General features: G+C 57.0%; 1 protein-coding gene across 2 annotated transcripts; it reads right to left on the bottom strand.

Moving 5' to 3' along the window:
- Nucleotides 1-371: 371 nt before the first annotated feature.
- On the bottom strand, nt 372-18,530 carry AXL (AXL receptor tyrosine kinase). Of its 2 annotated transcripts, XM_031963837.1 has the most exons (20): nt 18,232-18,530; nt 16,652-16,865; nt 15,939-16,039; nt 14,954-15,124; nt 10,444-10,524; nt 10,176-10,291; nt 8,929-9,139; nt 8,586-8,725; nt 8,341-8,491; nt 8,027-8,053; nt 7,046-7,178; nt 6,640-6,734; nt 6,133-6,228; nt 5,830-5,907; nt 4,321-4,413; nt 3,813-3,934; nt 2,593-2,702; nt 2,074-2,233; nt 1,847-1,983; nt 372-1,068 (listed from the first exon to the last, which is right to left on the bottom strand). In XM_031963837.1, exons 1-20 carry the CDS (start codon nt 18,311-18,313, stop codon nt 723-725), a joined length of 2,664 nt encoding a protein of 887 aa, XP_031819697.1. In that variant the 5' UTR covers nt 18,314-18,530; the 3' UTR covers nt 372-722. The 2 variants fall into 2 exon arrangements, with proteins under 2 accessions (XP_031819697.1, XP_031819698.1); XM_031963838.1 differs by lacking the exon at nt 8,027-8,053.
- Nucleotides 18,531-20,299: the final 1,769 nt, after the last annotated feature.

The following is a 20,299-nucleotide window of genomic DNA, read 5'->3' as shown; positions in this document are numbered from 1 at the left end:
GAGGTCATCCCTAATGCATTGCACAGAGCTGGGGTAGCATACCCCAAGGGGGAGTGGAGCTGTGGGGGCCAGGGATAGAGATGGGGAGAAAGGAAGAGGTGGACAAAGAGGGAGGGAGATGGAGAAAAGGGGTGTGGATTTGAGGAGAATGGGAACAGAAATAGCAGGAAGTGGGGAAAGAATAGGAGGGAGAAAATAGGATAGAGATGAGTGGATGGGGGAAAGAGAGGACGAGAGATAGAGGATGGAGTTAGAGAACAAGACAAAGATCGGGAGGAAATGAGGAAAAGGTGGATAGATGGGGGGAGTTAGAAGGATAACAGAAGCCAACAGAAGGATAGAGATGCACAGGGACTGGGGCAGGGAGAGGAAGAGAGATGGGAATGGGGAAAGAAATGGGAAAAGGGAGAGATGGACGATAGGGAGCAAAAAGGGGAACAAAGATGGGGAAAAGGCTGGAATGAGGATGGAGACAGGGAGGGGAAGAAATGGAGAAATGGATGGGCCCAAGGAATAAGGATTTGGGGGCAAGGAAAGAGGAAGAAGAGGGACAACTGGAGAGGTGAGGCAAGGGGCAGAGGTGGAGTCCGGGGAGGGGGTCTGAAGGGCAGGTGTTGGTGGAAGGGCCCAGGGATCAGGGCTGGGTGGGGGAAGCCAGGTGTGGGTTCCCCTGGCCTCCTCAGTGGCAGTGCCTAGCTCAAGGTGGGGTCTGAGGGCCTTACCTAGGCCCCCTCCTCCTGGCCAGGAGGTGCGGGTGGCCCCCTGGCTGTGGGCATTGGGGCCCCGGGTGCTGTGGAGGGGCAGAGGACGTAGCGTCCAGCTGGGTGGACGTCGGCAGAAGTGACGCAGCTACAGTTACAGGAGGCCTTCGGGGCTAGCAGGGGGCTGGCTTGGGGAGTGCCCCCGGCTGCTCCAGCAGGTTCCCCATCCATGTTGACGTAGAGGATTTCTTCGGGGTCCTGGGTGGGGGGAAGGCTCTTCAGCGTCATCTCTAGCTCTTCTCGCAGTTCTGCGAAGGTCGGTCGATCCCTGGGGCTCAGGGACCAGCAGCGGGACATCAGCTCATACCTGGAAGGAGATAGAATGGAGGGCTCAGAGGAAAGGGGCAAGGCAGGGGCAGAGGGGCCTCAATTAGAGATCTGGGGCACAGCGAGAAGTTCTGGGAGATGCAAGCTGGGTCTGGGTTTGGGGGCAATGATGGGATCGGGGCCATCCTCAGAATCACAGGACTTAAAGCCAGCCGGAAACACGATCCAAACTCCTTATTTTATGCAGGGGGAAACTGAGGCCCAGAGAAGAGAAGGAGCTTGTCTAAAGCCACATAGTAAGAAATAATCAGGGTCAAGGGTCCTTCTAGAGCCAGTGCTCTTTCCACAGCACTGTGGTTCAGGGGATTTGAGTCTGGGGCAGAGAGGCTGAGGGGATCTAGGTATCTGGAAGCCTTTAAGGAGTGCTGTAAATGGAGCCTCTCTCCAAGGTTGGCAGGATTTGGGGGTCTCTGGGGAGGCCCTCAAGGCATCTGCCTTGTCTGGAGGCCCAGAGAAATGCATCAACAGCACTTGCTAGGTGTGTGTAGGACTTGGGGGCTTCTCGCTGTGCTGGGATGGTTTTGGGGTCTTCTGGTGGAGGAGGTTCCTGGGACATTCTCGGTGTCCTGGGATGTCTTTGGGGATGCTCAGAGCTGGGGCTCCTTCAGTAGATTTTGGGGGTCTCTGGGGGCAGTGTTCAGGATGTTCTCTATCCCACATTTCAGGATATGGGGTGATAGTCAGGGCTCAGAGTATTTGAGGGTATGGGGAAGACTCCTAGTAGGGGAGTTGGGGGTAGGGGAAGGGCAGGGCCTTACAGTCCATCCAGACAGTCTGCTGGCTGCTTGAGACGGTGGCCTTGTCTCAGATAGTCATAGATCTCGCTGTTCTCGACACCCGGGTAAGGCGTCTGGCCCCGCGTTGCAATCTCCCACATGGTCACCCCGAAGGACCACTGAGGACAAGGAAGGTGGGGATTAGTGAAGGGGGTCCCTCCCTTCTTGGCCACAGCCCTGTACACACCTGGCCCTGCCCTCATACCCACCACATCACTTTTGCTGGTGTAGACACGGTCAGCCAGGCTCTCAATGGCGATCCACTTGACTGGCATCTTGGCGATTCGGCCCTGGCGGTAATAATCCCCATTGTAGATTTTCTTAGAGAGACCAAAGTCTGCCACGCACACGGACATGTTCTCATTCAGCCTGTGGGGATGGAGAGGAGACCACATTTTAAAACCCTACTTTCTGAGCCTCTCCTATTGCCCCATTGATTCCTCTAGACTCCCAGGGGAAGAAACAAATCCACCAGGGTCTAATCAGGGTCATTTCCTCTCTCTTTCCTCCCGACCCAGTCTTCTGAGACTCCTCCTTCCTTCAGAGCTCCTCCAGCCTCCTCGGAAAGGCCCCTACTCTGCTTTTTTTGAGGGTTTTCTGGGATGTACAGATGCTTCTCTCTCTGGCTACCATTTCTCAGCCTTTCCCATAGTCCTGGCTTCTCAATGAGCCTCTGTGCCCATCACTCCTCCCTCCCCCCACCCACACAAACACACGGGAGGGCTCACATGCAGTTCCGGGCAGCCAGGTCCCTGTGAATAAACCTCTTGGTGCTCAGGTAGTCCATGCCGCTGGCAATGTCCGCCATGAACTTCACCAGCGTTTGAGTCGGTAGGAACTGGGCAGGGGTGTTGGGAAGTGGGTGAGTGGGGGGCACTGGCTGTCAAGGTCTCTTTGACTCTGACTCTTCCACTCCCAGAAGCCCTCTTCCTGACTTAATTTCCCCCAACCACACTTTCGTCTTTTTGGTCTTGTCCCAATGCAACCTTGCCCCCAACCCTGTCTTTCCTCAGCTCTGGCTTCCTCAGCTGCATAAAGCCCCTTCCAGCTCCATGTTATGTAGAGATGTAGCCCAGCAAAGCTGCCACCTGGGATTATGGTGCCCGGGCCCGGGGTCACGTGTGCCCCAACTGGAGCTTGAGCGTGAAATGGATCTTAAGGTTCTATGAATTTGTATTGGTTCTAAGATCTATTCTACCCATGATATTCTGCATTTTAATATTCTAGCTTCTGTAGTTCTAGATCCTAAGGTTCTATGTATTTGTATTAGTTCTAAGATCCACTTGGGCCATGATATTCTGCATTCTAATATTCTAGCTTCTGTAATTCTAGAACCTAATGTTCTATGAATTTATATTAGTTCTAAGATCCATTCGAGCCATAATGTTCTGTATTCTAATATTCTAGCTTCTGTAGTTCTAGAAGCTAATGTTCTATGAATTTGTATTAGTTCTAAGATCCACTTGGGCCATGATGTTCTGCATTCTAATATTCTAGCTTCTGTAGTTCTAGATCCTAAGGTTCTATGAATTTATATTAGTTCTAAGATCCATTCGAGCCATAATGTTCTGCATTCTAATATTCTAGCTTCTGTAGTTCTAGATCCTAAGGTTCTATGAATTTATATTAGTTCTAAGATCCATTCAAGCCATAATGTTCTGCATTCTAATATTCTAGCTTCTGTAGTTCTAGATCCTAAGGTTCTATGGATTTGTATTTGAAGCAGCCTTGTTTCTCTGGTTCCCAAGCTCCCTTTCCCTCTCCTCTGTCCCTCCCCTCTGCCCCTCCCTCATCCCAGTCCCTTCCTTGGCTCCCAGAATCTTAGGGGCAACCCCCTCCCCCTTTTCCCCTCTCCCCCCTCCCCGCCACTCTCCAGTGTAGACTTTGAGTAGGTCGCTTAGCCTCTGAGCATGGCCTACTCCCCTTTCCCCCATGCTAGGTCCCTCACCATAGGCTGGTCCCCAAGTCGGGAATAGAGCAGGAAGCTGTGCAGGTCCCCATGCTTCATGAAGGGCAGAATGACCACAGGCGAAGGGAAGCCCTCACACTCAGAGCCCTGGAGGCAGACCCCTGATGCCGCCCCCCACGAGGGAAGCCCCTAAGTCTCTGATGTCGGTGGCTTTCCCCCAGAAGCCCCCCACTAGCTTGTCCCCCCCCCCCCGTCCGCCCGTGCAGGCAGAGGGGAGGGGAGCAGGGAAGCTTGGGCTCGAGGAGGCTGGTTCCCAGGGTTTGTTTCCGGAGCCCAGGGGGTTGGAGGGGAGCAGCTATTTCTGGGAGAGGTCAGGGGTTACATTGCTGCCACATTCCCAGGCTGGGGGGAGGGGCGTGTGGAGAGAGGGGCTGTGGAAGGACCTGGACCAACTTCCCTGCAGGCTGAAGGATAGAGCCGGGCCCTGTCCCCTCCCCTGGATTTGGGGATCTCCCAATTCTCTCCCTTCCCCTGTCTCCCGACTCACCAATGAGCCTCATGACATTGGGATGGTCAAACTCCTTCATACAGACCGCCTCACTCAGGAAGTCCTCCATCTCTGACCGGGTACAGATGGCAACTAAGCAGGAAAGGAGCCAAATGGGCCATTAGAGCAGCGGCTGTTTCGGAGGCCCCTGGGAGGCAGGTATTAGGGGGTGCTGCCCACTAATGGGGGCCGGCCCCTCCTCCCTGGCCACAAGCGCTTTAACAGAAGTAGGAACCGAGATCCAGCGAGGATGTTGTGGGGCCCCACGGGCAGCCCGGAGCCCGTTTGGACCTTGGTCTTTCTGACCCGGACCTGCCGTGCCTTCCAAGCTCCTCGGGGCTCGTACTCAGGAGGGGCTCAACTGTGCTTAGGGCAGTGGGCAGAGCTCTGGCTCGCTTCAGGTCCTGCCTGGGGGAACTTGGGCAAGTTATTCAGACTGCTTGTTCTTCTGTTTGCTCAAGGGTCCAATGTAGGGATGGATCTAGATGGCCCCTTCCACTCTACAGCTCTGAATCTGGGCAAGCACAGGTCTAGCCTAGGTCCCTCTCCTGCTCAAGGAGCTTCAGGGGCTCCCTGCTGCCTCTGGATGCCACCTGACCTCTTGGTGCCCTAATCTGGCTTCTGGCCTCAGCTTTCCAGCTGAACTCGCCTGCTTCCTCCCACTTGATCTCGCTTGGCCTGTCCCAGTGCCTTTGTCCAGGTAGCACCCCTTGCACCCCACTTGGAGAGCTCTGCTTCTTAGAATCTAGGAAGGCTCAAGAGCCGCCAAGACAGGAAACCTCTCTTCCTTTTGCTAGGGCTCTCCCTACTGGAAATCCCCTTGTGTGTAATTCTGTCTCTCTCTCTCTTCTTTCTCTCTTTGTCTCTCTCTCTGTCTCTGTCTTTTTCTCTCTCCCGTCTTTTCTTTAAAAAATTATTTTAAAATATTTTAAATTCTCCCCTTCTTGCGCCTCCACCCATTATATGAGACCGATTTGCCACTGTATATATTTTGTACATATTTTCTATACTTAAGTATATTATATATACTTTGTATATAATTTCTAAACTATGTTTCCTCCCAATAGCATGGAGGCTTGCTGAGATCAGGGACTGTTTTGTCTTTAGCTCCCCAGTTCCCAGCATAAGTCTTGGTACACAGTAGGTACTTAATAAGTGCTTGTTCCCTCTATCAACAAGCATTTATTAAACACCTCCTATATGTCATAAAACCATATATTAAGTATCTCACAAATATTCCACCCTTGCAACAATCTGAGAGGAAGCTACTCCTGTTATCTCCATTGAATAATTGGCAGACCAAGGGGAAGTGATTTGTCCAGTGTCACCCAGCTAGCTCAGGGTCACACTTAAACTCAGGCCCAGGGCCTGGCACTGAAGCACCTAACTGCCTCCGTGAATGGAGAGCTGGGATTTGAAGCCTCACGGTCTGATTCTGGTTGGGGACGGTGTGAGTAGAAAAAGGTGGGGGGTTGGAGGGTGAGGGAGGAGCCATGTCTCTTGACTTACTCTTCATTGTTTTCACAGCCACTTTGAGGATGGAGTCGTCCTGGTTCAACTGCCCTTCCATGACAGAGCCAAATTCCCCTGGCGGTGGAAAAGAGAAAAGGAGGAAGGGACAAGAGTGAGGGAGGGGAAGGAGATGGTGGTGGTGGTGGGGTGTCAGCCTGCATCCTGTATGCTGTGGGCGACCGGTGCCAGCATGCATCATGGGTAACCGCCATGTTCTTACTGAACTCTGGAAAGAGATTGGACCTGGGATGTGGCAGGGAGACGTCAGGATGGGCTTGGCAGCGGACTGGGGCGACTCACCTTCTCCGAGGGTCTTTCCTAGGGCTACCTTGTGCCGGTCCACCATCACGTCTCGGAGTTTCTCCTTTAGCTCCTCACTAATGCCCAGGCTGTTTACTGAGAGCAAAGTTGGGCCAGGGATCAGAGATGGTCTTGGGAGCAATGAGCTCCTCGCTCATTTTTTGCCCCCATTTTTGCCCCAGTGAGCTCCCTGATACCCCACGCCTCTCCCCTTCTCTTCCCCATCCTTCTTCCCTGTTGTATAAAGTCCCTGAGTGCAGGGACCTTTTCTCTGAATCCCCAGTGCTTAGCAAAGCACCATTAATAAATCCTTGCTGATCCAGTATCGTGTCAGGAGATTCTTGCAAATTCCTTCCCCTCACATATTCTAAAGTTGTCTAGAAGGCTCCGGAGCAGTCTACACTAGAACTCTAAGAATCTAAAAAGTTTTGGATCCCTAAGAGTCAAAGATTCTGTGACTATCCCCGGAGGAGGGAGCACCGGGGGGATGGGGGCATTATCCCTTACAGGTAGCTTCAGTGGTTCTCCTGCTATAGGACTTCCGGACCCGGTACCGGACGACGAGTTCTCCTCCACGCTCCGCCGTGGGCTGAAAGACTTCCCTGGGGAGATGGGGGCAGGAGGTGAGGGCAGAGCCCCAGCAGGGACAGTGGAGAAGGAGCTGGACACCTGGGTCCTGTTTAGTCCTTGTGGTCTCCCCACCCCCAAACTCCTCTTCTACCCTACGGATAGAAGGTCTAGATGGGAAGTCAGTGTGCTGAAATGTCAATGCTCCTTCTGCCACTTGGGCAAGTCAGCCGATCCCCGGGCAGTATGGGAGCCCCTGAGGTCCCGGTCACAGCTAGGTCTAAGGCCCGATGGCAGTGCCCTAGGCCTGGGGAGAAGGAGTCGGGGGGCTGTAGGCCCGACTTACCCATAACGTGTCTCCTTCTTTCTCCGGTGGAAGAGGAAGAGAGCAAGAAGGAGGACGCAGGCGGCAGCTGTTACAGCCCCCAGGAGCACGTACCACCAAGGCCAGGAGAAGGCCGGGGCCGGGGGATCCTTCACTGCAGGGTGTTGGGGGGTCATGGAGCAACAAAGCCCTTGTCAGGGAAGAAGCCCTGACCCCGCCACCAGGGACCCATGGGGAGAGGGAAGGGAGGGACCTGGGACGGGCCCAGGGGCTCAGGAGTGTTTGACAGAGGACAGAAATGGAGAGGTGATGAAGGCAGGCTGGGCTGTGTGAGGCAGATGTGTAAGAGGCTGTGTGGTGGTGGGGGGGCGTGAAAGAAGGGAATGCACTGGGTGGTGGGGTGGTGAATGCGGTACAGAGCTCCCAGTGGCTGAGCAGGATGTGCAAGGAGTGCACATTGCAGGGCATGTAGCCTGCAGTGGGAGTGCAAGGACCTGGAGTGAAGAAAGTGTGCAAGGAGTGCAAATTATGGGGCATGTAGCCTGGAGTGGGAGTGCAAGGACCTGGCTGAGCAGGGTGTGCAAGGAGCACTTGATGTTTGTAAGGAATATGGAGTGAGGCCCCAGGCATATGGAACCAGGTGTGAAGAAGGTCCAATGGGGGCATGAAAGAGCTGGGCTGGCCCCCCAGAAGTGGAGAAAGTGTGAGCAATGGGCTCCCAAGGACCCAGAGAGGGGTTGTGCTGCAGGGGTGGTGGGGAGGGTGCATGTGCCCAAGGAGCATGGCATGGGCTCGAGTCCTGAACAAATCTTGCTAAGGATAAGTAAGGGGTCCCCTAAACCTCAGGCCTCAGGCTTGGCATCCAAGGGAGCTTCTCGAGAGGTGCCATGTCAGGCTTTCCAGGAGCACCCTGGGGTGCCCCCAGGCAAGAGGGAGGTTGGTGGGGGGGAGCCAGGGCCATGCAGAGGGGACATGGCACCAGGGCATGCGAGGGGCGCTTACCATGCTGGTGCACTGGATGCCCATCCCCTGTGTGGAGAGAAGAGGGGAGGAGGGGGAGCTCAGTGGGGAAATGGGGAGGAGTGCTGGCAGTCGCAGCAGCAGGGAGGGGTCTGAAGGGTGAATAGGGATGTGGTGGGGGGCGAACAGCGTTCCTCTTGTGTAAGGAGCCTGGAAATGCTCTGGGGTCTCGGGGATAAGAACGTGGTGGCAGGAAATGAGGGTGGATCCTGGGGCCCCATCTGGGGTTTCGATCTTTGTTCAGAAAAGGTCTCTGGGCCAGACCCGGATTTATGGGAGGGGTCCCGGGTGGCTACCTGGTCTCCAGGGCTCCAGCAGCACAGGCAAGCTCCAGGGCCCCTCGCCGGCAGCGGTGTAGGCCGCCACCCGCAGGGTTAAGTTGGGTAGGACCCTTTCTTCCCGAAGCTCCAGAGTCACTTCCTGCCTCAGGCCGGCGTCCATCAGCACCTGGGAGATGGTCAGGGCAGGGAGAGGGTGAGCAAGAAGGTTCAGCGTCCCCTCTCCCTCCGGCTCCCTTCCCCCTCGCCACGTCCACGCCCACCTCGGGGGCATCCTCTTCCCGGTACGCCAGCTTGTACCCGCGGAGCATCCCCTGCAGCGGAGCCCGAGGCGGCTGCCAGCGCACCAGGGCTTGGCTGCCATTTCGGACGGCACTCACATTCTCTGGGGGTCCCATGGGCACTGGGGAGAGAGGGGCAGGGAAGGGAGGCTGAACCCCTCCTCCTCTCTGGCCCCATCCTGGCCCCATGTGGATGACGTGCCTGTTGGAGACCCCCTGTATATAGGGGGTACAAGTGATTGGGGGAGGGAGAGCTGTTTGGGTATTTTGCTAGAGTGGGAGGGGGATGGAGGGTGGGCTAAGGGGGGCCCCAGTGCCATCCTACCTCCCTCAGGCGTCTCCACCAGCACCCAGTGGGTCCAAGGGGAGGGCCCCTGGGAGCTGGCACAGGCCACGCGCATGTGGTAGGTGGTGTGGGGCTGCAGGTTTGCCACGTGCAGGCTGTGGGGAGGTACAGCGGTCTGAAAGGTCAGGGGCTCCTCTGGAGGCTCCATGGCTCCGGGTCCGGCCCCAACCTCATCGTCCGATAGCACAGCCTAGAATAAGAGAGGGGGAGGAGGAGAGAATAGGGCTCAACTCCTTTCCCAAGATGTCAGGGTTCTTTTGGTGGCAGACTATATTTCACAACTCTTTTGTGTAAGGTTCCATGTACCGGGGTCATCATTATAATGATTTTCTTGTCCTCAGGTCCTAATGTCTAAGAATCTGCCAATCATTCCCTCTAATTGAAGGTTCTACAGATTCTAAGGTTCTGTGTTCTATGATTCTTACATTCTAAAGTTCCATGTTCTGCCATTCCCTCGTATTCTAAGGTTCTAAATGCTATAGTTCTGAGGGTTTATATTCTGTAGCTTTAAGATTCTGCATTTCGTGAAGCATTCTAAGGTTCTTAATGCTATGGTTCTGAGGCTCTAAGGTTCTGGATCCTTATGTTCTAAGGTTCTAGGCAGAACTTCTAGGTTCTCTATTCTATGGTTCTAAGATTCTAAATTCTGTGAGGCTTATGTTCTAAGGCTCCACGTTCTGCCATTCCTCTCATTCTAAGTTTCTTCCTGCTCTGCTTGTAAAGTTCTATATTTCATGGTTCTAAGAACCTATATTTTGTGGATCTTATCTGTGTTCCATGTTTCCCTCTGGTTCCTAAGGTTCTGGGGTTTTATATTCTACGGCTCTATGTTCCCTGATGCTTATGGTTTAAGGTTCTTGGCTATTCTGGGCCCCAAGAAGTCCTGGGAATGAGAAAGACGACCGAGAGAGGGGTTCTTAGGAGAGCTCAGCCCCTGCCCCCACTCCTCTCCATGTCTCCTGAGAGGGCGGGGGCAGGCACCTGTCTTGCCCTCTGTCCTTCAGTCACAGAGGGGAAGGGGAAGTGGGATTTGCTGAGGACGGAGGGACAGACATGCCCCCAGCCTGACTCCCACTTCTCCTTTCCCTGGTGTGGTAGTGACCTTTCACCCCCACCCTTGACACTGGCCTTGGATTCAGCCCCAGTGGGAAGTGGGACTTGGCCCCCGGGGGAGACACTTCCCCTTTTGGAGGGGACGGGAAGATGTCACTGGGAGGACCTCTCACCTGCAGGGCACAGTTGGTGATGGGGTAAATCCCACTGGCCCCTGGTGTCCAGCTCACTTCAAGCTCCGTGGGGCCGCTGGACGTGGGCCGGAGATGCCGAGGACGTTGTGGAAGCACTGGGTCACAGACGGGGGATGATGGGAAACCCTCTCCCAGCCCCCTCCCCGGCTCCCCAAATCCTCGCTCCTCCCCCAGCCTCCCAGAGCCCCCCTCCCCCATCCAGCCGGAGCCTTTCCCTCCAAAGATTCCCCCTTTCCTCTGGGCTCACCCGTGACCGTGGCCGTCCGGGACGTGGTGACCCCTTTAGCATTGTGGGCTTCACAGGAGAAGGAGGTTGTCTTATTCAGGCCTGAGGGGGGGGCAGCAGTGGGGGAAGAGGGGAGTTATGAGAATCAGGTGGCTCCCAGCTTCAGGGAACTTTGAGGATTTCAGTTTAAGAAAGGTTCTGGGGACAGCCGGGGTGGTGCAGCAGACAGAGCACCAGTCCTGAAGTTAGGGGGCCCCCAATCCAAATCGTCCCACTGTGTGACCCTTCCAGGTCACTTAACCCCAATGCCCTGGTGGAGGAGAGAATGCTTCTGTCCTCCCACTCGGGGGTCTCCCCATTTCACAAGAGACTGATCCCCAGGGGCCCCCCAAAAGGGACATTAGTAAAGTTAGTGATCACCTCCCTAGAGACTGCACAAGAACGAATCAAGGTTCACTGTGTCAGATCTCTTGGGGCGCAGCTTGTGGCCACGGGGATTGTGGGGATGTGTGGTGGGAGATCTATAAATGGGTATGTGTGGGAGCGGGGGGTGGGAGGCATGAGTGTGTGTGGGGGGTCGGGTGTGTGTGTGTGTGTGTGTATGGGCACAGCCCCTGCAATCCCCTAGGCTGCAGGGGAAATGGGGAGGGGTCAGAGTCGGGGGAGCAAGTTTGTCTGAGGGCCAAGAAGTACTGAGGTAAACAGGCAGATGTACAACACCACACCACCGATATCCAGTCACAGACATAGTCCACCACACAGACGTACACAACCGCAGACACACACACAGCTAGTGTCGGAGACCATCTCTCTCTCTGTCTCTGTCTCTGTCTCTCTCTGTCTCTCTGTCTCTGTCTCTGTCTCTGTCTCTCTCTCTCTGTCTCTCTCTCTCTCTGTCTCTCTCTCTCTCTCTCTGTCTCTGTCTCTCTCTCTCTCTCTCTCTCTCTCTCTCACACACACACACACAAACACACACACACTCACACACACGAGTCACCCACAAAATCCCAGATGCCTTCTCGGGCCCTGAGCGCTTACAACTCTGCAGTGCTCCCGGGACTGCTCCCTCGGTGCTGGAGGAGCCCAGAGTCAGGCAGCGGGACCCCTGGGGGAGTGTGTGCCTGTGTCTGGGGGCTGCCCGGCCTCCTTCCCATCCCACATCACTGGGCCTTCCTCCCCCAGGTCCTCTCCGACTCCCTTAGTGCACACAAGGTTTCTCATCGTCAGCAGGAGTGAGGGGGAAGGGTTGAGGAGGAGGAGGGGGACCCGTGAGGCCGGAAACACACCCTCCTCCCCTGCTCTGCCAAGGTCAGATGCCCAAGCGGCTGCCATCAGTGGGCACGGTGCCAACTGGGGGGAAGGGGCCAGCTTGTACCCAGCGATGGCCTTTCCCAAGGGACAGAGAGGGAGGAGATGCCCTGGCAATTGCTCCTGGCTGGGGGCTAGAGGGAGAGAAAAGAACGGGGAGACAGAGAGGGGACAGGGAACAGGGTACAGGGATAGAGCACAGACACTGGGGGCACAGAGAAGAGAGGGCGATGGGGAGCGAGAAAACATAATGGAGGAAGGAAGGGCATGAGGGCATAGAGAGGAGGCGGAGAGGAGACAGAACAGTAGGGGGCAGAGAAAGGAGAGGAGGGGACAAGAGGAAGCAGGGAAGGGGCCGAGAGAACAGTGGGGGAGCCGGGGGGGGGGGGCAGGGAGATAGACAGGAGTCAGTAAGAGGAGAGAGAGGAAAGAAAATAATGGAATCAGAGAGCAAATAAGCCATAGGGAGAGAGTATAAGCCATAGGGAGAGAGATGGGCTGGGAAGCGGTTGGGGGAGACAGAAAGCAGCCATTGGGGGCAGAGAGGTTACAGTGCAGGAGGAGAGGCCCCCCGGGTCCCTAAGCCAGGGGGCTGAAGCTGCTGCTTGGGCCCTGACCACAGCGCTCCTGATCCCCCCGCCCAGTCCCACCTGGTCCCATCAGCTTGGGGGCAGCTGAGCTGCTTCTGGCCCAGTGGTCCCGATGGCTACTGGGGGCCTCAGAATGCAGGGGGCAGCTTTAGGTGCTGGTCAGCTCTGGGGGTGGTGGGCAGGCCCGGAGTCCCGGCCTTGCTGAGAACCTCGGAAAAAGCCCCTTGGCCTGTGCCGGGACTGGTGCTGGACCTCCTCCAGATGTGCTTCCCAGATGTGAGCCCGGCCTCAGCTCTCCGCCCCCAGCTTTTCCAGGGACTGGGAGGAGGAGTTGTGGAAAGCAAATCTGGGCCCAGTGCTCCGGGGTACGACCTGGGAGACACACATACACACGCCCCAGAAACGATCCGTTCCCACAATCAGATTGTTGACATAGACACACGCAGACACACAGGATCCAGTTCAGGGCACAGACATTTCTCAGCGTGTGTCTGTTGGGGCTGGACAGGGCACTGAGGACAGAGACTGGCAGACTGCCCTCGGGGGGCTTAACTTGAAGGAGGAGAGGGAGGAGGGCAGCAGGGGCCAGACTGGGGCTTGGCACCCATGAGCACACAAGCGGGCACCTTATGGGGGCAAAGCCAGCACGTCAAGGGCACTGAGGGAGGGAAGACTCCACACACGTGGGCACACACACACGCTGATTCACAGACTCCCTGCGCCCTCTCCTTCCCAGGGGGTCCACTCTCTGTCCCCACCCCACCCCCAGCCTGACTCAGCCGCGGTCACCGCCCCTGACTCGCCCCTGACTCACTCTGGGAGGAGAAGGGGGGCCCTCGGGAATGTGGGGAATGTGGACCCCGCCCAAACGGTGCCCCCACTGTCCCGGGGACACTGCATTCCCCGGCCGGGCCCCAGCCCCTCTCTGATGTGGTCACCTAATTTCCCTCTGGCACAGACTCTCAGATGTTCCCTTTTCTCCCCCCAAAACACAACAGCCGGCCTGCTGGACCTCAAAGGGGATTTTGGCGGGGGCAGCCTATTTCCCCCTCCCAGAGAGGGGGAAAGGGCAGGGTTCAAGGCCACCGGCCCGCCCGGCATCCTCTGCCTCTCAGTTGGCAAGAGGGGGTGGATCCCCGAAATCCCAGCCTCTGACTCCCCGGCTAACCCAGGACAACTGGTTTCCCTTTTGGGAATCTGGCTTTCTCCCTCCATACACACACCCTGCGGTAGCAACACACTGTTACTTCTCTCAAGGTCCTCCTTCAGTTCTGTGATTCCTTTTTTCGGTTTCCTTCCTCCGACTCTCTCTCCTATCTTTCTCCTCAGGTTTCTACCAGTTTTTTCATCAGTCTCTGACTCCCAGTTTTTTAATCTGTGTCTTTCTGGGTATTATCTGTCTCTGCTCCTCTCTCATTTCTCTTTCTTTTCCTCCTTCTTTTCCCCTTCTCTTTCTCCCTCTTTTCTTCCACCTGTCTCTCTCTCCCTCACCTGTCGCTCTGTTTTTGTCATCTCTTTTGCTCTCTTTCCCTCCCTTCCCTCTTCTCTCCTTCCTTTCCTATTTCCCCCTCTCTCTTCCTCTTACTTCCATTTCTCCTCTCTTCCTCTATCCCTCCCTCCATCTCTCTCTCCTCTCTGTCTCTGTCTCTTCGCCTCTGTTTCTCTGCCTCTCTCCTTTTCTCTGTGTCTCTCTATCTCCATCTCTTTGTCTCTTTCTCTCCTTTTCTCTGTTTCTGTCTCTCTTCTCTCTCTCTGTCTCCTTTCTTCTTTTCTCTCTCTTTTCCTCTTTTTTTCTCTCTCTCTGTTGCTCTGTCTTCATCTCTCTTTCTCTGTTTTTCTTTGTCTCTGTCCCTCTCTCCATGTCTCTTCCTCTGTTGACTTTCTTATTTGGGAAACACAGTGGGAGAGCTTCTGTTAACCTAGGGTGGCAGAGTCCTGTCGGTGACATGGAGTGGGAGAGGGGCAACAAAGTTTCCGGTAGCCCAGGTCAAGGGCAGGAGATGGGGCATTTGGGACTGTGCTTCCCCTCCTCCCCTCCATGCCCACAGCTTTCCCCTCAGGGTCTAAGACCATGAACTTGGACCACATACAGCCTTCAGATATGAACCCCAAACAAAGGAGGCCATTGAGAGCGAGTTGGGTGGGGGATAGGGGAAAGACAAAGACAGAAAGATTGAGAGACTCAGAGAGAAAGAGAGAGAGAGAAAGAGAGAGAGAGAGAGAGAGAGAGAGAGAGAGAGAGAGAGGAAGGAAGAAGGAGAGAGAGAAGGAGAGGGAAAGAGAAAGAGAGGGAGAGAGAGAAAGAAAGGGGGGGAGAGGGAGAAAGGGAGTGAAGGAGAGAGGGAGGAAGGGAGGGAGAAAGAGAAAGAGCGCTAAGTAGTTTTATGAGTAAGAGACAAAAAGTAGGAAATAAAGACACAGAGATTCAGAGAGGAAGCCACACACACACAAAAGACAAAGATAGAGACAGAGAGATGGGAAGAGACAGGAGGTGCAGAGACCAACAGAAAGGGCCAGGAAGAGAGACAGAGACGAGAGGGCTGAGACTTTGAGACCAAGAGAGACGGAGACACAGGCAGGCAGGGAAGAGACGGGCATGTGAGGCTGACCCTCCAGGTCCTGCAAAGTCTCACCTGGCAGGTGGAGCAGGCCCTGGGGAGCACTGTGTGGGGCCAGGGGGGCCCCGTCGCGGTGCCAGAATAGATGAACAGGTTCGGGGGGCCCCTGGGCTTGGCAGCTGAGGTTGAACGGGGTGTCAGCAGCCACAGTCATGTCTTCTGGCTCCTCCAGGAAATAGGGGAGGCCTAGATGGTGGAGTTGGGGAGGGCCTAGATCAAGAACTTGTGGGACCGCAGCCCCTTTCCCACCCCGTGCCCCAGCACAGCCCTCCAGACCTGTGCTGTACAGTCTGACGTCCCCCACTCTGCCAGACCTTCATCCCCTCGTGTGCTCCCCCACAAGCTGACCTTTCTTTCCCTGCAGGCTCCGGGACCTCCCCAGATGCCCGGCTTCCTCCATATAGGACCCCCAGCCAGGCTCTCGACCCTTCAGTCCCTGACTCTTACCTGTCGTCTCCCATTTGGTTCTAGACCTTCCACAGTCCTTTAGAGCCTCCCCCATCTCAGACCCTCAGACCCCATAGTTCTGTGGATTTCTTATCTCAGAACTTTGGGCCCCAGATAAACCGTAGACTCCCTCTCCTGGGCCCTACAACCCTCTATACCCTCCAATTTCATCCATCTCAGCTACTTTAAGCCCCTTCCATCCCGGGCTCTCTAACTCTCTCTTCACTGGAGAGGTCCCTCCAGATCTCCCTCCTGGACCATCTGAGCCCCCATGAACCCCATACTTGCATTCCAGGTCTTTTCCCAGCATGCACAAGCCCCCTGGATCCCCTGCCCCTCGACAGACCTTTTCATAGCTCCCAAATCCTCTAGCCCCAGCCCTTCATCAGACAATAGTGTCCACTTTAATCTCAGACTTCACATCTGGGACCCTTCGCAGCCTTCCTTGACTCTCCATCCCAGTTCTCTGACCTCCCGTGTTCTAGAGGCCCCTTTTCCAGCTCCCGGAGCCCTTGCTCACCTCCCACTCTCAGGACCCTGCTCTTAAGCTTACCTTCTAGACCCACATAAGCTGGGGGGGACAGGAAGGTCTCCCCCTCCACAGTCACAGAGCACTGGTACCTCCCTGCGTCTGAGAGCTGCAGGGCTGAGATCCTAGGGAGACAGGGCAGGCACCCAGGCAGGGGAAAGGGGACAGGGATCAGGGGGCTGGGCTAGAGTCAGGGGCAGAGGGACAGGGCAGAAGGGAGGCAGGAGCCAGAGTCAGGCCTGGACGCAGATGGGATTCTGGGTCAGGGGAGAGGTGTAGGTGCTAGACCCAGGAAGGGATAGGAAGGCTGGGACTGTTGGACAGTCGTTTTTCAGTCTTGTCCCACTCTTCGTGACCACATTTAGGATTTTCTGGGCAAAGATACTGCAGTGGTTGGCTGTTTCCTTCTCCAGCTCATTTGACAGATGAGGAAACTGAGGCAGACAGATTAAATGACCGGGATCACACAATTAGGAAGTATCTGAGGCAGATTTAAACTCAGGAAGCTCCCAGAGCTATTAGCAAGGTGGACCAAGGCAGAGAGTCCAAGGCAATCTCGTGCCTCCAATATTTCAGTAAATACTAAGGGCCAGGAACAAAAACAGAGACAGTTCCTGCCCTCAAGGAGCTTCCCTTCCTTAGGCTTGTGGGGAAAGGGTTAGGGTTAAGGGCAGGGGAGAGGTTAGACTTGCAGAGGGGGCGGGGTCTAGATTGGCGGGCAGGGGTCCCAGCTGTACCTGAGCTGGCTGACCACCTTCCAGTCATCTTGGTCTTCTTCTCCCAGGGGCACCTGGGTCTGGGTGCTGTCGGCGAGCTCTAAGACCTGCCCGTCCCGGAGCCAGCTCACCTCCGGAGCCTCCCCGGCCACTCGGACCTCACAGCGCAGCACGGCCACTCGCCCCCGGGCCCCCGTCACGTTCCCAGGCCCGGTCACAAATGGGTCCCAAATGCCTGTGCAGGGACACACCGGGAGGGAGACACGTGATGGATGCCAGCGGGGGGAGACAGGGAGATCCGGTAGGAAAAGTGGGGTTTTGGGGGACTCTGGGGGTGTGTGGGCAGAGAAGCTGGAGAGGATGGAGGTGGGCAGGGAGGAGGCAAGGAGGGCAGAGAAGGAGGGGGGCCGGGGCCTTGTCAGCACCCTCCCTTCCTAGGGGTGCCCCCGGGGCAGAGGGCCTCACAGCCTGAGGGAGGATGGAGGGGGAACGAGGGAGAGTACCCTCCAAGCAGCCCCTGACAGCAGCAGGCACTCAGCGGTGGGGGGAGCAAAGGGGAGGGAAGAGGAGGCTTTGATGGGAGCAAGGGCAGTCCCAGGGGACCCAGAGTCCAGAAAGCCGACGGGAACGAGCCCCACGCCCTGGGGTAGCGTCCCACACCCTCCACCAGACCCATCTCCCATCACAGGGCCCGGGTGGATCCACTTACTCAGAGCCAGGCTGGAGGATGAGAGCCAGGGAGAGACCCCAGGAGGGAGAGGGGACAGGAGGGAAGGCTCCGAACAACAGGGATGGGCAGAGAGACAGAAAGAGGGAGAGGGAGGGAGAAGGAGGAAAACAGAGGTGGAGGCGGAAGGAGGCAGAGATGGAGTTACAAAATGGAGAGACTTGGAAGGAGAGGGGGGAAAGGGATGCAGCCAGAGACCCAGAGCAGACCCGACAGGTTCCCCTCTGCCCCCAGTCCACCTTCCCGGCACTCTTAGCCCCTTGCCCGCCCGCCGGGATTTCCTGAGGATTCCCCTGCCGCCCTTCTTCCTCCTGGACCCGACCCAGCAAAAAGGGGGGATCGTCCCCTTACGCCAACTGAGTCACAGGCCCTAACGGTAACGGAAACCAGCATCTCCTCACCAACCCCTTTGGGACTCGGGCCCGGGACCTCAACCCCGCCCCTCCCCACCACCTCCCGTTGGCCCTCCCCCGTTCTCCCTCACTGACTCCCCCAGGATTCCTGGTTTTCCGGCTCTTGATTCCCCCAGATCGGTCTCTGTTTCTCATCCCAGGTTTTTCCCCCTCCACCTTTCCCCCCTTACTCTCCGGGGTGCTAGTCTCCCCCCTCTGTCAGCCCCCGAGCCCCTTCCCCTATTCCTGGATCCCAGGCCTGTTCCAGGTGTCTGTGTGTGAGAGAACCCGGCCGGGCGCTGCCCCCACCTCTCACACTAACTTTCCCTCGGTGGGTGGTCTGAGCCAGGACCCGGGTGGGAGCAAGGAGGGGAGGCGGGAAAAGGGGCCCCCGGTCCGGCACCTGTTCAGCCTGGGCGGGGGGGCACTTAGGTTTCGGACCCGGGGCCCGGGATCCATCCTCCCTCCCTGGACCCACTCACCTTCCTGGGCCCAACTTCCCCAGCACCACAGGGCCAGGCACCACGCCAGCCCCGAGCTGCCCATCCTGGCCGCCCCGAGCATCGGGGCCAAAACTTTCCCTTGGCTCCGGCCTCAGTCCGGCGGGGCGGAGGGGGGAGGGGGGCAGGGCCTGGGTTCTCCCCCTCCCCCCGGCTCTGGCCTGGCCTCGCTGTCTTGGCCCTTCGCGCAGTGCCCACCGCTCCCTGCCCACCACCGGCCGCCGCTGCCTGCCTTCTGCCTCTGGCTCTCAGCCCTGAACTGGACTGGGCAGCCCAAACTCCTCCCGGACAAACTTTCTCTCCTCCCTCTCCCTCCCCCTCCCTCCCTCTCAGCACCCCGGCTGTCCCCGCCCCCAGCCCCCTCCGCTGCCGGGGCCTCCTCCTCCCTCCCCCCTTCCCGCCTCCTACCCCCCTCCTCCCTCTCCTCAGAGGGGGGAAGCAGCCCCAGACCCCAAAGGGTTAAGGAGAGGGGAGGGGGCTGCCCGGCCCCCTTCTTAAAGGAACAGGAACATCCACAGCTGCAGCACCGCAGACTATTCGAGCAATATAGAAACTATACAATCCTCAGGTCCTTCCTCGGCCTCTTACAGATGTGGAAAGGGAGGAGCCGTCCCACAGACGCCCATCGACGACGAAAGGGGAGCCAGGAGAGAGGGGAGGGTCTCCCCCAGTGGCCCCCTAGTGGGCGGGTGAAGAGGGAGGGGATGAGGCCTTTACCCTCCCTCCTTTCTCCTCTTCCCCCCTTTGTCTGTCCCTGAAAGTGAGGTATCAGGAGCCCGGGGCCACTAACTTGGGGGTGCACTGGGAAGAGCCTCCTCTGGAGGGCCCAAGTTCAAATCCCAGCCGATCTCTGGCTTTGAGCGGCACTTGACCATTGGGCCCGAGTCTCCTTATCTGTCATCCCTGGACTAGATAATCTCTTTTCCTGTTCCCGGAAGCCTCCTCCTCCAGGGCAACACTTCTTCCTCAGTCATCCCTCCACAGAAAGGATGGACCCATTTTAAAAGTCCAGATTCTCCCCCTCCCCAAGTCCAGTGTTTTTGTCTCCAACTCACTTTAGGCCCTTAGTCTGTCTCAGTAGCTGCCCATGAAACCTGTGCGCCCCTTTCCCCCCACAAGCCCTCTCCCCAGGACTCTCAGACATGGGTGCTCTGACCCTTCACATACATTCCCCAGGGTCCAGGCCCCGGCCCCCGCCCCAGGACCTCTCCGAGTCCCTCCCTTTACCCCTTGAGAAATTCAAAGGAGATGGCCCAATCCCGGGAAGGGGGAAGTGTGCAGCTATATTTGTCTATCTGTGGGTAGCAGTATTGTCTGAGGTGGTTGGGGGAGAGCGAGTGTGTATGATTGTGTGTGTCTGTGTGTGAGTGTGTGTGTGTGAGTGTGTGTGTGTGTGTGTCTGTCTGGGTGTTCTTGTACGTCCCTGACTGTGCCCTGAGCCTCGTTCCATATGACAGATCACACACTCAGACACCTGGAGGCAGACAAGGTGTTAGGGTCCTTAAGCCTGGCCCTTTTCTTTCATGGGCACCTCGGGGAAGTTGAGCCCCGGACTCCCCCAGTCAGAGCGCCTCCTTTCCCCCCTCCCCTTTCCCACCACCCGCCGCCCTGCCCGCTGTCTGTAACATGTCCGTGGGCCTGGTGTCTGTGGTTTGTAAGGAGCGGCTCCGGGATCTGAGGGTGGATGTCTCGGAGAGGGCGACCTTGTTTGTGCGGGATGGGGGCCGTGCCTCCCTTGTTTTTGTCTCTAACATTGGGGGGAGAGAAGGGGAGACGAGGGGGGTCCTTCCCAGCCCTCTCCCAGCCCCCTTCGCGTTCGCCTGCGGGGACAGCAGAGAAGCTCAGGCATTTGGTGCTCCCCAAGCACTTGGCCCGGCCTGGCTGGGCCTCCAACCAGGCTTTGCACATCTGGCGCTGATGTCAACAGCTTGGGCCAGGGGCGGTGTCGAGGTTTCCGAGGCCGGGGCTGCTCTCCACCCGGCCTCTGGGGGGGGGGCAGAGGGAGCTGGGCAGGGGTACACACCCTTCCCCCCAAGCCGGTTACACAGAC

This window comes from Sarcophilus harrisii, chromosome 3 (genome assembly GCF_902635505.1).
Source record: "Sarcophilus harrisii chromosome 3, mSarHar1.11, whole genome shotgun sequence".
In the NCBI taxonomy this organism is placed as follows: Eukaryota; Metazoa; Chordata; class Mammalia; order Dasyuromorphia; family Dasyuridae; genus Sarcophilus; species Sarcophilus harrisii.
The sequence above is the reverse complement of the archived record's forward strand: the minus strand, read 5'-3'. Positions and strand labels throughout refer to the sequence as shown.

Bases quoted from the DNA above. Each gene is read 5' to 3' on its own strand.
- AXL (XM_031963837.1), bottom strand. From the start codon at position 18,313: ATGCTCGGGGCGGCCAGGATGGGCAGCTCGGGGCTGGCGTGGTGCCTG. The intron at 10,292-10,443 runs GTGAGCCCAGAG...TCTGTGACCCAG, and splicing joins CCGGACGGCCACGGTCACGG to TGCTTCCACAACGTCCTCGG. The intron at 4,414-5,829 runs GTAAGTCAAGAG...TTTCCTGCTTAG, and splicing joins GGCTGTGAAAACAATGAAGA to TTGCCATCTGTACCCGGTCA.